The following is a 15,543-nucleotide window of genomic DNA, read 5'->3' on the forward strand; positions in this document are numbered from 1 at the left end:
GCCCTCCTCCCTCAGACCCGGGGGTCCAGCCCCCCAGCCCCCCCCCCCTCAGACCCGGGGGTCCAGACCCCAACCCCTCCTCTCTCAGACCAGGGGTCCAGTCCCCCGGGCCCTCCTCCTTCAGACCCCGGGGTCCGGGCCCCCAGTCACCCGTCCTTCTGAACCGCACCCCATTGGGCCTGTTCTCTGCTGTCTGTAGGTCACACCAGGACCCCAGGATGTCGGACGCCGAAGAGCAGGAATATGAAGAGTGAGTGATGCCGGCGGGAGGGCTGGGGGCCTGGAGTGGCGGAGACCCCTCCCGCCTCCAAGGCTCCTAATTCTCTCCCTCCCTCCCTCTTTCCTTCCCACCCGGGTCCTCAGGGAGCAGCCTGAAGGTGAGTGGGGCGCGTGCTGACCTTGGGGGTGGGGTGGGGTTGGGGGCGCCTTTGGGCATCTTAGCCCACCCCGCCCGACGCCCGCGCTCCTGGTTCGCACAGCCCGTGCGTGGGAAGCGTTCTCGGGTCCATTTGCCGCGGAGGCCCCGAGGTGCCCCCCTGTCGGTCTCGGATCGGACTCGACCCGACCGCGGTTCTCCCTGGGCCCCCATCTGGCGGCCCCCACGCCTCCCCGGGGCCCCTAACGCCGCGCCCTCTGTCCCCCACCCCTTGCAGAAGAGGAGGCCGCCGAGGAGGAGGAGGAAGGTGAGGCGCCGCACTCCGCAGGCCGGAGCCGGACCGCAGGGCCGGGGCCGGGGCGGGGGCGGGGACGCTCGGCCGGGGCGCGGGCGGCCGGGCGGGCTCAGCCTCAGCTCCTCTAACAGCCTCTCCCCTCTCTCCCCTCCCCGCCCCCCGCGTCCGCGCGCGGCCGCTCCCCTCCCCGGCCCCCCACGCCCTCGCTTCTCCTGCGCCCCCTCCCAGCCCCCGAGGAGCCGGAGCCGGCGGCAGAGCGAGGTAACCGCGGCTGCTTCGCTTCCGGAGAGCGATCCCGGGGCCTCGGGGCCCCGACCTCCGCGAGGACCCGCTCCGCGCCCCGCAACCCGCGCCCGGCCCGGCCCGGCCCTTTAAGCCCGGAGCGCGCTCGCGCCCTCTGCTGGCCGCGAAGGGAACCAGCCTCGCGGAGGCTTTAACCCGTTCCCTTCCGTCTTAAAGGGACCGACACCCAAGCCTTCTTCCCCAGATTGGAGGGACACGCACAGAAGGGTTGGGTGTTTGCGGAGAGGCACCCCTCCCTCCCTCTCGTCTTCGCCTGTCCCTTACTTTTCTCCTTCATATACATTCAAAGGTTGGGGCCTGGGTTGCCGTAGGGGCTAGCGATGGGTGGAGGGGCATCTGGATTCCTGTGTCTCTGGCGGGCGAGGGGGCCGAGGACACGACCCTTAGGTCACCGAGCGAAGAGGGCTGGGGGCCTCCCTGCACTGCTAGGCCTCGATGGAGGGGGGTAGGAGCTCTGGGTGTGTAGGACGAGGGGCCGGGCCGGGGGTTGCTTTTGTTTTGTCTCCTTATGGTCTGGAGGTTTGGACACCTGGGTTCCCAGCGATGGGGGAGGGGGACCCCCCACACCAGTTCTGAATGTATATCTGATGCGTGTGACCCTCTCCCTCCTAAAGGCCACCCTGATTTCCCTTATCCTTTTTCACCTCCCAACCCCTCCTCTGGAGCTGCAGGAGAAGGGAAGTGGGCTGGTGGGAACCACGGCTCGGGGAGGGGGGGCTCCTTTGGATATGTCGTGTCCACCCCCCCACGAACTCTTGCTAATTATCTCTTTGTATCCCCCTCACCAGAAGAGGAGCGCCCCAAACCAAGGTGAGGTCCTAGGAGGGTGGGGGTCCCCATCACATCCCCTTAGGTATATCCCCCACCTCCAGAGAAGGAGAGCGGGGAAACGGAAGCACAGGAAAGGGCAGTGATTTCCGCAAACATTTCTGTGGAACTTTCCACTTTGGCGTTTGGCGAGAGGCAGACTCTGCCTGCCCTGTTGGTGAAAGTAGACCCAGATCCAGAGACTGTAGCACAGTTGTTTGATTGCTCTTTGCGATTCCATGGACTATAGCCCACCAGGCTCCTCTGTCCATGGGATTATTCCAGGCAAGAATACTGGAGTGGGTTGCCATGCCCTCCTCCAGGGGATCTTTCAGATCCAGGGGTCGAATTCGCATCTCCTACATCTCTTGCATTGGCAGGTGGATCCTTTACCGCTGAGCCACCCAGGGAAGCCCATGGTAGCACAGAGGAGGGGACCATCTCTGCCCTAGGCAATCAAGGAATCCCAGGGGAGGTGATGCTGCAGAGACAAGGCGTTTGCTAGCTGAAGGAGGTATAAGGGAGATGGTAGATGAGGAAGCGAGTGGTGTGTGCAAAGTCCAGTGTTTCAGGGGCAGATACAAACTCAGGAGGATCCAAACTAGGCAGACCGCTGGAGTCATAGAGCTTGGAGGGGATTGAGGAGCCCTGGAGGGTGTAATATAGGGACCAAAGCTTGGCAGTGCAGGATTTCCCTGGCAGTCCAGTGGTTTGAAGACTACGCTCCCAATGCAGTGAGTGTGGGTTTGATCCCTGCTTGGGGAACTAAGATCCCACATACTGTAAAGTGCAGCTAAAAACTAACACAAACAAAACAAACCCAAAGCTTAGAGGTGCAAGGAGGCAGCAATTTGAGCGTAAGAAGTGGGAATCCTTGGGGCCTGTGCGGACAGGGTGTGAATTTCAGTGTGGCTATAGAGGGATGGGGCTGCAGAGGCCTGGGCACTGGGGAGCCTGCGGAGGGTTTTGAGCAGAGGGGACACAGGGTTGATCTGGGTGAGGGTCAGGTGGGCAGGAAAGCACAGGTGTGCCTTAGCGTCAGGGAGGCCTTGTTTGGGCAGGGAAGTTCCCAGGGGCGGCTGCGGGGTGGTATATCAAGGGAAGGGTATTGCAGGCAGGGCAAACAGCATGTGCAAATGCCCGGGGGCATTGGGGTGCATGACACGGCCAGGGAACTGAGGGGCGAGGTGAGGCCTAAGCTGGGGCAGAGGGCTGAGGGTAGAAAGGGTCTACCAACTGAGAGACCCCCAGGGTTCGGTGTTGTTCTGCCATGGCACATGACATGTGGGCTCTTGACTCTGAGACCAGGGATGGAACCCACACCTCCTGCAGTGGGAGCACAGGGTCTTAAGCACCGGGCTTCCAGGGAAGTCCCAAGAACCCCAGGTTAAGGAGCTCAGTTGGGGCAGGGTTTGTGCAAAGACGGGAAATGTTCAGGAGGCATCTGTTCACTGGTGTCTGAGGTTTGAGAGTCTCCTCGAGACAGAGGCGAATCCTCAGTAAATGATGACAATTGAAGTCACAGGAATGAATGACTGACCTATGAATGAATCGAATGAATCAAAGGGCAAAACTCCCACCAGGGGACAAGAGGACAGAGATGGGACAGGCAGAGAAATAGGAAGCGAGTCAGGAGGAGGCGCTGTCTCAGAAATCAAAGAAGAGGGCATTTCCCTGGTGGTCTGAGGGTTAAGATTCTGCCCTCCCAGTGCAGGGGGCTTGGGTTCAAATCTTGAGCAGGGAATTGACCCACATGCTGCACCATGCAGCTAAAAAAATAAATTTAAAAAATTAATAAAGAAAGAAAATTCTAAGAAATGGGAGGACCCTAGGGCTGGAAATCAAGGGCAGCCCCTCATAGCTGCACCACCCAATACAAATACAATGCAAGCCACATATGTAACTGAATTATTATTATTTTTTTTGCTAGCTGCATTTAAAAAGAGTAAAATGGGTAAAATGAATCCCAATAGCATATTTTACTCAACCCGTTGTACCCGAAATCGCATCGTTGGGACACTAGGCCATATTAACGTCCTTAGTGAAACATTTTACATTCTTTGGTTCCATCGAGTCTGTGGAATCAGGGCCTGCATCTCACCGCAGCCCGTCCGACGCGGACCGGCCGCACCGCAGGCGCTCAGGACCCACGTGAGGCTGATGCTGCCCCGCGGGAAGGTCAGGGCACTCAGCGTTTCTCCTCTTCTGTTCTCGCAGCCGTCCCGTGGTACCTCCTCTGATCCCGCCGAAGATCCCAGAGGGGGAGCGTGTGGACTTCGATGTAAGTAACGGACGCCCCATCCCGGGCGGGGCCGCTAGCCCTTAGGGCGAGAATTAGGAAGCGGCGCCCCTCCCTTCTTCTTCTTCTTTCCTTTTTTTTTTTTTTGTCTTTTTCCTTTTGTGTGCTTGCTTTTCTACTCTCCTGGAATTGCGTCCTCGCGGCCCCCTAGGGTCAGAGCCCGGTGTTCGCTGCCATCTGCTGGACATCGAGCGCACGGCAGCCGTCTGTCCCAGCGGACGGTCAACCCACCAACTCTTGCGGTCAAGGGGTGCCCCTCGTGACGCTTCAGAGGTGCTGAGGGGCTGGCGCCTTCTCGGGGTACCCCCTGGGGATGACCAGGCTCCCGCCCTCCGTCCCCCCAGGACATCCACCGGAAGCGCATGGAAAAGGACCTGCTGGAGCTGCAGACGCTCATCGACGTCCACTTTGAGCAGCGGAAGAAAGAGGAAGAGGAGCTGGTGGCGCTGAAAGAGCGCATCGTGAGTGGAGGGCGGTGCGGTTGCCCCAGTTCGCCCCTCGCCTCCCAGCCTCTGGGTCCTGGGATATACGCAGCACGGTCGCCATCCAGTGCAGACCCAAGGCTGAAACTTTCCGGATCGCACCGAAGTTGATGCTCGTCTCCACTCCTGACCTGACTTGGGAAGGGATAAGGGGGTGCGTGGTGGTCCCTGCACCCGCTCAGCCCTCTGTCTCCTCCAGGAGCGGCGCCGGGCCGAGAGAGCCGAGCAACAGCGCTTCAGAACCGAGAAGGAGCGAGAGCGTCAGGCCAAGCTGGCGGTGGGTGCCTCCCCTCCTCCCTGCCTCCCCTCCTCCCGGGAACGGTTTTCCATTCATGATCTCTGTGACCCCAAGAAAGTCCACATGCGTATTATCCATGGATCTTGCTGTTGGAAGGGAGGGAAACCCCAACCCCAACTGAATTTAGCGAAAAGAGAGTTTTATTGACTCATATAACTAAATTGCCTAAGGCAGTATCTGCTTCAGGCATGGCTGGATCAAGGGACTTAAATACTATCACAAAGACCCAACTTTTCTCTGTCCATCCTTTGGCCTATATTTATGTAGAAAATGTGTCCAGGAGGGTGCCTAGCATGTTCCTGGTCTGAGCCCTGAAAATCCTGAGCCCTGAAAATCCTGTCAGTCTTAGGCAGGAGTGACCAACGTCCAGCTGCAGGTCTGGCTTAAACTCCTCTTTGTCTCTGGCACAAATCCTAGGATGTTTTCAGATTGTTTACCTGCCATTGTGGAATGAACCACTGGCTGGTTGGGAGAGAGTGAGTAGAACTCTCCCATTGCTTTTGGCCTTGGAAACATGACCTGACTTGAATCAGGCATGACTCACTCAATTCATTTTTTTTTTTTTTGGCCGCACCTCGCAGCATGTGGGATCTTAGTTCCAGGGGTCGAACCCGTGCCTCCTGCAGTGAAAGTGCAGATTCTTAACCACTGGACCACCAGGGAAATCCCTCAAACCATTCCCCCCCCCCCAAACCATTTTTAAAGAACAGGAATTGGGTGGTGTGGTAGACAAAGGACTGGTCTCCCAAAGATGTCTGCTTCTGGATTCCCAGAGACTATGACTGTGGGACCCTACCCGAGGAAAGGGACTTTGCAGAGTTGATTACATTAAGGATCCAGAGATGGCGAGATCCTCCTGGATTTTCTGGGTGAGCCCAGCATTATCACAAGGTCCTTACACGGGGACCTTTGCAGATGGAGGAAGGGGACCTGAGTCAAGGGATGCAGGCAGCCCTGAGAAGCTGGAAAAGGGAAGGGGGTGACTCTCCACTCACGCCTCCAGAAGGAGGCTGTGTGCCCCTTGACGTAGCCCTGGAGACCTGCTGCAGACTCCCGACCTGCAGAAATACAAGATGATAAACTGGCATTGCTTTAAGCCACTATGTTTGCAGATTACAGCAGTGAGAGGAAGTGCATTCAGGTGGGGAATTATGGGCAAGGCCTGCACCATCATGCCCACCTTGCCTGCCCCTCCAGTGGGGAGTGGGCTTTGGTCGGGGTGAACATCTAATTCTGGAACACACAACACAGACGTTCCGGATGTAGTCACGCCTCAGTGAAGGCTTTCTGGAGCCCCTTCCTCAGGCTCAAAGCCAAGAGCCTCTTGACTCTGCCCCCGCCCCAACTCCCATGACCAGTTACCCTCTTTGTCCCTCTGAGGAAAGTCATTCTCTCGTGATACTAGAGGAGAGTAAGTTTCAGAGAGCAGGTACCTACACAGAGGTCATAACAGCAGATCGCCACTGGCCATTGCAGGCTGGAGCACGCAGAGAAAAGCAAGCATATCCCTCCCACCCAGCTTCAGTTCTCCTGGGGGTGGGGGCAGCATATTAAGGCTCAGAGAGGACGAAGGACTGGCCGGTGGTCACACACCCAGGCCTGGAAGGGCCAGGAGGAAGTATCTGCATCCTTGTCTATTCTGATATTGACCTTGCCTCTCGTGAGCTTCCCTGGCGGCTCAGATGGTAAAGAATCTACCTACAATGCGGGAGGCTGGGGTTCGATCCCTGGGTCGGGAAGATCCCCTGGAGAAGAGAATGGCAACCCATCCAGTGTTCTTGCCTGGAGAATCCCACGGACAGAGGAGCCTGGAGGGCTACAGTTCACGGGGTCGCAGAGAGTCGGACACGACTGAAGCGGCTCACACTCACTTTCTCACGCTTGAGTCTGATTGACCCTGATTCACCCAGGGCAGAATCGGCCTCCCCCACGCCCCCCTCAGGCGCCCTCCTGACTCAGTCCAGGGGGCTGGGGGAGGCCCAGGGGTGAACCCTGTTCTTCCCACAGGAGGAGAAGATGCGGAAGGAAGAGGAGGAGGCCAAGAAGCGGGCTGAGGACGACGCCAAGAAGAAGAAGGTTCTGTCCAACATGGGCGCCCATTTTGGGGGTTACCTGGTCAAGGTGAGTTCAGCCTGCTGGGGTCTGAGGTCTGGGCTCCCAGGGAGGCAACTGAGGTCTGAGGAGGAGGGGATGGGGCCTGGACCCCCGGGTCTGAGGGAGGAGAAGCCAGGGGCCTGGACCCCCGGGTCTGAGGGCAGAGGAGCGGGGGCCTGGACCCCCGGATCTGAGGGAGGAGGGGATGGGGTCTTGACTCCCAGGTCTGAGGGGGGAGGGGATGAGGTCTGGACCCCCGGGTCTGAGGGGGGGAGGGGATGGGGTCTGGACCCCCGGGTCTGAGGGGGGGAGGGGATGGGGTCTGGACCCCCGGGTCTGAGGGGGGAGGGGATGGGGTCTGGACCCCCCAGGTCTGAGGGGGAAGGGGCGGGGGCCTGGACCCCCGGGTCTGAGGGGAGAGGGGTGGGGTCCGGACCCCCGGGTCTGAGGGAGGAGGGGATGGGGTCTGGACCCCCCAGGTCTGAGGGGGAAGGGGCGGGGGCCTGGACCCCCGGGTCTCAGGGCAGAGGGACGGGGGCCTGGACACCCCAGGTCTGAGGGAGGAGGGGATGGGGTCCAGACCCCCGGGTCTGAGGGAGGAGGGGCGGGGGCCTGGACCCCCAGGTCTGAGGGGGGAGGGACTGGGGAGCCACCCCCACCTCATGGTGCCCCCTTCCCACCCTCAGGCAGAACAGAAGCGAGGGAAGCGCCAGACAGGGCGGGAGATGAAACTGCGGATCCTGTCTGAACGGAAGAAGCCTCTGAACATCGACCACATGGGAGAAGAACAGCTCCGGTACGCGGGAGGGGCCCGGGTGTCAGACAGGCAGATGGGGAGACCCCTGGCCCGGGTCTGAGAGGGCGGAGACCCCGGCGCTTTGTGACTTTGTGCAAGGGTCCCCCCCTCTCTGGGCCACTCCCCTGTGGAGGGTCACTGATGCAGGACCTATATTTTTGGTGCCAAGACCTGTAGAGCCTGGGAGATGACAGGAAACCAGAGCACGGGGCTGACCAAAATTGAGGCGATCATGTTGTTCTGATGATGTCCCTCGGGAATTCCAAACGGGCTCCACCTTCTGCCCAAGTTAAAGCCAGATACGCTGGCCACAATTTCCCAGGCAAATCTCTTCCAGACGGACCCCCGTCTCTCCCTTCACAGCTCACTATGGGCACAGCCTGCCTCTCAGGATAAGCCCCCAGGGGGAAGGCTGGGGAGGGTCTTCCCTCAGGGGCCTCCTCTGTGTGTTAGGGGCCCAGGCACGGCCCTTAAAGTCAGAAGCACCCACCACCCCAGAGGCGGCGCGGTGAGGGGACTTGGAGCTCAACACCTGAGACCGCTTGCAGGGGCTCAGTGCCAGCTCCACCGCTTAAGCTGTGTGATCTTAGGCACGCTGTTACCTCCTCTGAGCCTTGCTTTCCTCACTGGTAAAAGGAGGCTGTGATGAGTCTACATCACGGAGCAGCAAAAGGTCAGTGAGCAGGAGCCCCGTGTGGAGGGCTTGCAGCTCCGTGAGGGAGATACCATTATACTATTATCACCCTGTTAGAGACAACAAACCAGAACATTAAAAAACCCAACAAACGAAAAAAGGCACAGAGAGGTTAAGGAACCATTCCAGAGTTGCACAGCTTGCAGGCACAAGAGTGGGGATTGGAGCCCAGGAAGTCTGGTGTGGTAGTCTGTGTTCTTCTTCACGTACTTACAAAGGGGCATGATGGTAAATGCTTCCCAAGGGGATCTCCAGAGGCTAAAAGTCCACATCTTAGCGTTTGCTCATTTCCATGGCGTGAAAGCTCCCAGGATGCTGATTTCAACCCCCCAGCGTGAGGACCCTGCGCTCAGAGTTGGGGGATGGATATTCAGAGTCGGCTCCAGCCCCCTCCCTCCCAGGAAACATTATCACAGGGCCTGGACTAAATAGTATGTCGCTAACGTTCCTTTTCCTCCTCTCTCCACCCTACACCACACGTCTGCTCGTCGTTTGGGTCCACTGATAATTTTGGAGGATTTCAAGTTACTTAAGTTTTAGTTATTCAATAGAGATCATATGATGGTCTATAAAAGTTTAAAATAAAATACACCACAGAAGAGAGAGCATTTGAAAACCATTAGCTGGCAAAAGAAAACCATTAACTGGAAAAAGAAAACATAGAATACTAGTAAGAATTGAAAGAGTAGTGACAACTAGCTTTATCAACTGTTTATTATGTGCCAGGTATTTTATACCTGTTCTCTCATCCTCTAATGGCTCAAGGCAGTAGATTTTTTGTCAGTTCAGAATAAGTTTAGTCTCTAATAATTGAGGTCCGACTGTAGCAGCCTAAAACATAGAGGTTTGTTTCCTTACATAGAAGGAATCTGTAGTCCACAGCTGGTATGGCAATTCTACAAAACGATTAAAGACTCAGACTCCTATTTTTCTGCTCCACTACTTTTACTCCAACATTTCCATCGTCCAAATCACCTCATGGTCAAATGTGGCTGCTGGTGCTCCAGCCAGCACATCCAAGCAGCAGAAAGAAATTGCAAGGCAAGACCCACAAAGCCTTACCTGGAAGCTCCATTCAATGACCTACTTTCATCCCACTGGTCACCCTACCTGCAAGGGAGATTGGGGAGAGGGGTAACGGAGCCTACTGCAAAAAGTTCTAAGGAAGAAAGGGAGAAGGGATATGGAGGGGAAAACCCATAACTTCTTCACCATTTTCTTTCTGCATTTTTCTGGAGAGGGAAACAGGATCCTCGGGGCAGTCACTTGGCCATAGTCACAAGCCAGAGAATGCCAGAGCTGGTGTTTGAACCTAGGCTTTCTGACTCCAGGACCGGGGCAGAGATTTAAAGACCCCTTGCTGTAATTCGCTTTGTATCGTAACAGAAGGGCCCCAAATTATTAACACAACGGCACCAGCAAAGCCGAACTCAAAGGGTTCCCTCAGCCCCTCTGGGCCTGGGCCCGGCCTGACTCCCTTCCCTGAGGGTCCTTCTGCTCTGCCAGGGAGAAGGCCCAGGAACTGTCGGACTGGATCCACCAACTGGAGTCAGAGAAGTTTGACCTGATGGCGAAGCTGAAGCAGCAGAAATATGAGGTGACACCCGTGTTTGCTAGAGGCTGGGCCGGGCTGGGGGCTGGAGGCTGGGGGTCTGGCTTGGGTTGGGTCGGGGCAGGGGGCGCCTCTCCCTCTAGCTCTGCCAACACCTCCCTCCGGTCTCCGCAGATCAACGTCCTGTACAACCGCATCAGCCACGCCCAGAAGTTGTAAGTGTGAAAGGAGCCTGGGCCCCACACCCCTCCCTCTGACTCTCTCTTCTGCTGCCCCGACTCCGTTTCAGCCCCGACCACCCTTTCTTGGGGGCTCTGTCTCCATCCCTCTTTCTCTGGAACGTTCTCGTAACCTGTCCTTTTCTCTCCATCTCCGGTTCTCTTCTGGGGTCTCAATCCCCCTTTCTGTGTCCCTCTAAATCACTGGTCCTCCGGGTGGTGGGTGGTGACCTCCCCCCCTACCCGACCCAGAGGACATCAGGTGATGTGCAGAACACGTCTGGGGAGGGGGTCCTAGTGGCCCCTGCTGGGTGGAGCTCAGGGCTCCTGTTCAGTGTCCTGGGATGCTCAGGACGGCCTCCAAATGCCACTGGTGCTGACGTCGAGAAGCGCGGCTTTTGCTGTGTTTCTTGCTGTCTCCCACTCCCCTTCCCTCCTTCTCTCCATCTCTCGTCTCAGCCTCCGTCTTTCTCTTCCCCCCGGCCATCTCTCGGTCACTCTCCCCTTCCTGCCCCCAGCTCTGTATCCATAACCATTTATCAGTGCCCACGTGAACATCCTGAGCCGGCCCAGGGATATCACCTCCCGCCTGTCGGTGGGCCGGAGACCGCTAATCGCGCCACCCCAGGCAGCGAACCCCCACGAGCAGGCAGTGGCGGGGAGGGCGGGGCCCATCTCAGAGGCGGGTGGGGAGGCGCTCCTTCCTGACACCCCTCCTCCTCCTCCTCCAGCCGGAAGGGGGCCGGGAAGGGCCGCGTCGGAGGCCGCTGGAAGTGAGGAGCTGGGCACAGCGCCCCCGCCGCCTCGCACCTGGGAGCCCTTGGCGTGTGCGTCCATTTGGGGCTTGAAATAAATGCTCCCCCTGCCGCGAGTGCTCGAGTTCTGTGTTGTTATGAACGCGCAGCTGGCCTTGGGGAGGCCACCAGCTCACAGCTGCTGGGGGAATCCTCTCAACAACCCTGGGGACCTTGTGTAAGGCTGACCCCTCACCCACAGCTGGTGGCCGTGTGAAACGGTGCGAGCGCTCTGGAAAGGCGTCTGGCAGGTCTTCAGTGAGCCACAGCATCACCATTTGCTGTTTAGTTGCTCAGTTGTGTCCGAGTCTTTGCGACCCCGTGGACCATAGCCCGCCAGGCTCCTCTGTCCATGGGATTCTCCAGGCGAGAACACTGGGGTGGGTTGCCATTTCCTTCTCCAGGGGATCTTCCCGACCCGGGGATCAAACCCGCGTCTCCTGCATTGCTAGGTGGAATCTTTACCTCTGAGCCATAGGCCCTAGCAATTCTGCCCCAAGAGAACGGAAAAGATGTATTCTCACGAACACGCCTACAGGAATCTCAGCAGCAGCATAGCTCAGGATCCCCAAGAGGTGAAAACAGCCCAAACGTCCATCCACCGGTGAACGGATGCGAGGGAATACTATTCAGCTGTAAGGACGAATGAGGCTCTGACACAGGCTCAGTGTAGATGAGTCTGCCAATCAGAATGAAGGCAGCCAGATGCAGATGGCCACACATTGCGAGATCCCGTTGCCGCGAAATTTCTAGAAGGCAAAGCCACAGAGGCAGGGAGTAGAGGTGGTCTCCAGGGACGCAGGGGAAGAAAGGGGTGGGGGAGGGTAATGGCTAAAAGGAACGGTGCTTCTTCCGGGGGTGATAGAGTGTTCTGGCATTACAACCTTGTAAACAACACCCCTCTGATCACATTACTATTAATAGATATAAAATAGATAATGAACAAGGACCCGCTATAGAGCACAGGGAACTCTGCTCAATGCATTGTAGTAGTTACAGGCCAGTAGTTAGGACTCCGGGCTTCCACTGCCAGGGGCTTGGGTTCAATCCCTGGTTGGGGAACTATGATCCCGAAAGCCACACGACGCAGCCAAAAAAAACCAAAACCAAAACCAAAAACAACAAACTAATAACCTACAAGGGAAAAGAATCTGAAAAAGGATATATATATATATCCTATTGGGTCACTTTGCTCTACACCTGAAACTAACACAACATTGTAAGTTAACTATACTTCAGTTTTTTAAAATGGCTAAAAAATAAATAAAGCACTATGTATGGTTCTTGGAGAAAAAAAACAAAAAACAAAATAGAAATCCAAAAGTGGATAAACCTAAAAAAACCAACAAGCCTGCCATCAGGTACTGAGGTGCCGCCTGCCTTCCTGCTTGGCTTCCCCCTGTGAGGTCGCAGACTGGTCCCAAGATGATTTCTGGAGCTCTGCGCCATCCCATCTGCTTCCCAGAAGGAAGGCAGGAGAAGAGGAGAAGCCAGAAAGGTGCACCTCTTGGCTGAATCAAACCGCTTTCCAAAGCTTTCCTGGACAGCTTTCCTCCCCCCCACCCCAGTCGTGCTCACTTACATCTTATCGCTCTCCCTGACTGCAAAGATGACTAGGTCTCCTGCTGCTTCTGGAGCCACCTGGGTGCTTTGCTGCTCCAAACAAAAGCAGGCTTCTCGTTTTTGAGGAAGGACGCAGTAGTGATGGGCAGGCAGCTGTCGGTCTCTGACCCAGTCTCCCGCCACCCACATATAGAGTCCCCCTGTCTGGAACACACTCCCAGGCTCCCCTCGGACGAAAGCCCAGGGTGTTTGGGAGGCAGATCAGCTGTCTGTCTGGCTTGGGTGTGTCTCCGGGTGGTTTGACATTATATAAATGCAAAGACGAGCTCTCCCTCTCTAGCTAGCCCATGGTGGTAGAGATGGAACAGGGCCATTGTAATACTGGTAATTTAGAAACAAACCTCCCACGTGGGAAAGAGGAGAGAGAGCAGCACAGTGAAGTCATTGGGGCAGAGCAGAGATCTTAGGTTCAGATCCAGAAAATCTGGAAACCTGGTTCTAGATTTTGGGTAAAATCCATTTTTTATAAGCACCGTGGTCCCTGACACTGCAAGGGGGAGGGCTTCTTTCTGGGCCCGTGTCCTTGGCTAACCTTTGGGAAGATGCCATTCTTGAGATGGTTGTCAATTTCAAAGCCCGTTGGCATGCGTTTGAGGACACAGCGGATATTTTTGTGTGTTGAAAGTCACAGCAGGTCAGCCATGGGGTGCCTTTCGCAATATAATTCTCTCTCTTTTTAACAATTAATTAATCGATATTTATTTTGGCTGTTCTGGCTCTTCATCGCGGTGTGGCTTCTCTAGCTGTTTGGGTTCTCAGTACTTGCTGTATGTGGGATCTTAGTTCCCCGACCAGGGATCGAACCCATGTCCCCTTCACTGGGAGCATGGACCAGCAGGGAAGTCCTAACAATATAATTCTATCTTAAACTTAAAAGTTTCCTTTGTGCAAATAACTCTTTCAAGGACAGTTAAAATAGAAATTAGAACTGACTTCTACTATGCTTACCCCTGTTTTCTCACAGAATAGAGGAGTCAACTTGATACTTTGTGAATGTCCTCTTGCATCCCTTTATCTGAACCATCTTTATGAGGTCCCTTTTTCTGCCTCTTGCAGGGAAAAAGGGAACATGTTATCTTTCCAAGGCTATTTTCACCAGCTGTGAGGAGGTTAAGCATCAACATTCCAGTGCTAGCATTGAGAGAAAACAGCAGGCTTGAGAACTGTAAAAAACCTTCACCATGGAAAAGAGAAGGGCAGAAGAGAATTGTAATGAGTAAAATATAAAAATGCCTGTACAGAGTCAATGTCTACCTACGAGACAGGCCAGGTACACTGTCACAACAGCTCCTGGAGGCAGAAATTAAGAGAGTAAGCCTAGGTCCTAGATCAGACCCCACAGTTGGAAGTGTCAAGAGACAAGATCAAGTCCAGGAATGCCTAAACCAGAGCTGCAATTCTTACCCATTGTAGTAGAAGAGAATTTGTTAAACAGAGGTTCAAGTCTACATGCAGCAGTCAACCTAAAGATTGCTAACAAAACTTAACGGTGGGAGCATGTCCCATAGTAGGTTGTGTGGGTTGAGCAGATACTCCAAATTATGTCTCCCGTAAATGAAAATCATAAAACTATAGACATATTTACATCACAGCTTACAGACACAATGAACACAAACGTCCAAAAACAGCATACACCCGGCTACAGACACAAATACCACAAATACACACATCACAGTTGTGCGCAGGTATAGAGACACACATAACTGAAGACACCCTAACAACATCCACACCATTCAAGCTGCCTGGAGAAGAAGGTGGGTGTATAGGTTGAATGGGAAGTGTGGGATTGAAGAACTACATATCCCCAAAGTCACCGGAACTGCTAACCCTTCTGTATCTGTTAGGTAGTTAGAATAGGGAAAAGGAGTCCAGAATGGCGGTGGCTAAAAGACCTGGAAGGGAAAAGCCCGCGAAAATAGAACAAAAGAAGGTCTGAGAACCGGAGTGAGAACCTCAGGTAAAACAAATCGCACTCCTGGCTGGCCCGATTTACACAGGACAGGCCCAGGGAGAGAGAAACATAAAAAGAGGAGCCAAAGCTCTCTTCTCTCTCTCTCCCGCGCACTGGGGCGCTCTTCTTTTTCACGTCTTTGGGCCGACATGCCCTCACACCTAGAAAATGGATTTTCCTGTTATCTTCTAAATAAAATAGAACTGTAACTCTGAGCTGTGACACTGATTTCTCTAAGAGCTGTAACATGGTCCATTCGAGACCTGAGAGCTATAACACGGTCTGTCCAAGACCCGAGAGCTGTTAACACGCTGAGGGGGCTTCAATGTCCGTCACTCCAAATCTTTGTTGTGACGAGACAAAAACCGAGGAGCATACACTCGCCTGACATAGCCACCCCAGCGGTCTCCAGGTTTCACGGGATCTGTCGTTTATTTCTTAGCACAGGCCCAAGAACTTTAGATTGGGTAGAGCTGATCTGACATCCCTTGGAAAACAGAACACTTGCCTCTGTATTTCAGAGCCATTCTTTGTGATTTTCAGAGAAGGCAATGGCACCCCACTCCAGTACTCTTGCCTGGAAAATGCCACGGACGGAGGAGCCTGGTAGGCTGCAGTCCATGGGGTCGCTAAGAGTCGGACACGACTGAGCGACTTCACTACCCTTTCACGCATTGGAGAAGGATATGGCAACCCACTCTAGTGTTCTTGCCTGGAGAATCCCAGGGACGGGGGAGCCTGGTGGGCTGCCGTCTATGGGGTCACACAGGGTCGGACAGTACTGAAGCGACTTAGCAGCAGCAGCAGCTTTGTGATTTTTATAGGTCTTTGCTCTGGATTCGGAGTGCTTGCTTCCTTTCCAGTGAGGATTAAGGTGCAGACTACTTAAGATGAGACTCACATCGTGCTTAATGACGTTTCCTATGAGTCAACTCGCCCTCCAAGTCCGTAAGACGTCCCC

General features: G+C 55.2%; 1 protein-coding gene across 2 annotated transcripts; it reads left to right on the forward strand.

Moving 5' to 3' along the window:
* The first annotated feature begins 354 nt into the window (after positions 1–354).
* On the forward strand, positions 355–11,085 carry TNNT1 (troponin T1, slow skeletal type). Of its 2 annotated transcripts, XM_065926812.1 has the most exons (12): positions 355–377; positions 654–683; positions 900–932; positions 1,763–1,784; positions 3,999–4,062; positions 4,425–4,541; positions 4,762–4,839; positions 6,868–6,981; positions 7,641–7,750; positions 9,951–10,041; positions 10,171–10,211; positions 10,946–11,085. In XM_065926812.1, exons 6-12 carry the CDS (start codon positions 4,443–4,445, stop codon positions 10,989–10,991), a joined length of 579 nt encoding a protein of 192 aa, XP_065782884.1. In that variant the 5' UTR covers positions 355–377; positions 654–683; positions 900–932; positions 1,763–1,784; positions 3,999–4,062; positions 4,425–4,442; the 3' UTR covers positions 10,992–11,085. The 2 variants fall into 2 exon arrangements, with proteins under 2 accessions (XP_065782884.1, XP_065782885.1); XM_065926813.1 differs by lacking the exon at positions 900–932 and having other exon boundaries at positions 356–377.
* The last annotated feature ends 4,458 nt before the right edge of the window (positions 11,086–15,543 follow it).

Source organism: Muntiacus reevesi, chromosome 2 (genome assembly GCF_963930625.1).
Source record: "Muntiacus reevesi chromosome 2, mMunRee1.1, whole genome shotgun sequence".
Classification (NCBI taxonomy): Eukaryota; Metazoa; Chordata; class Mammalia; order Artiodactyla; family Cervidae; genus Muntiacus; species Muntiacus reevesi.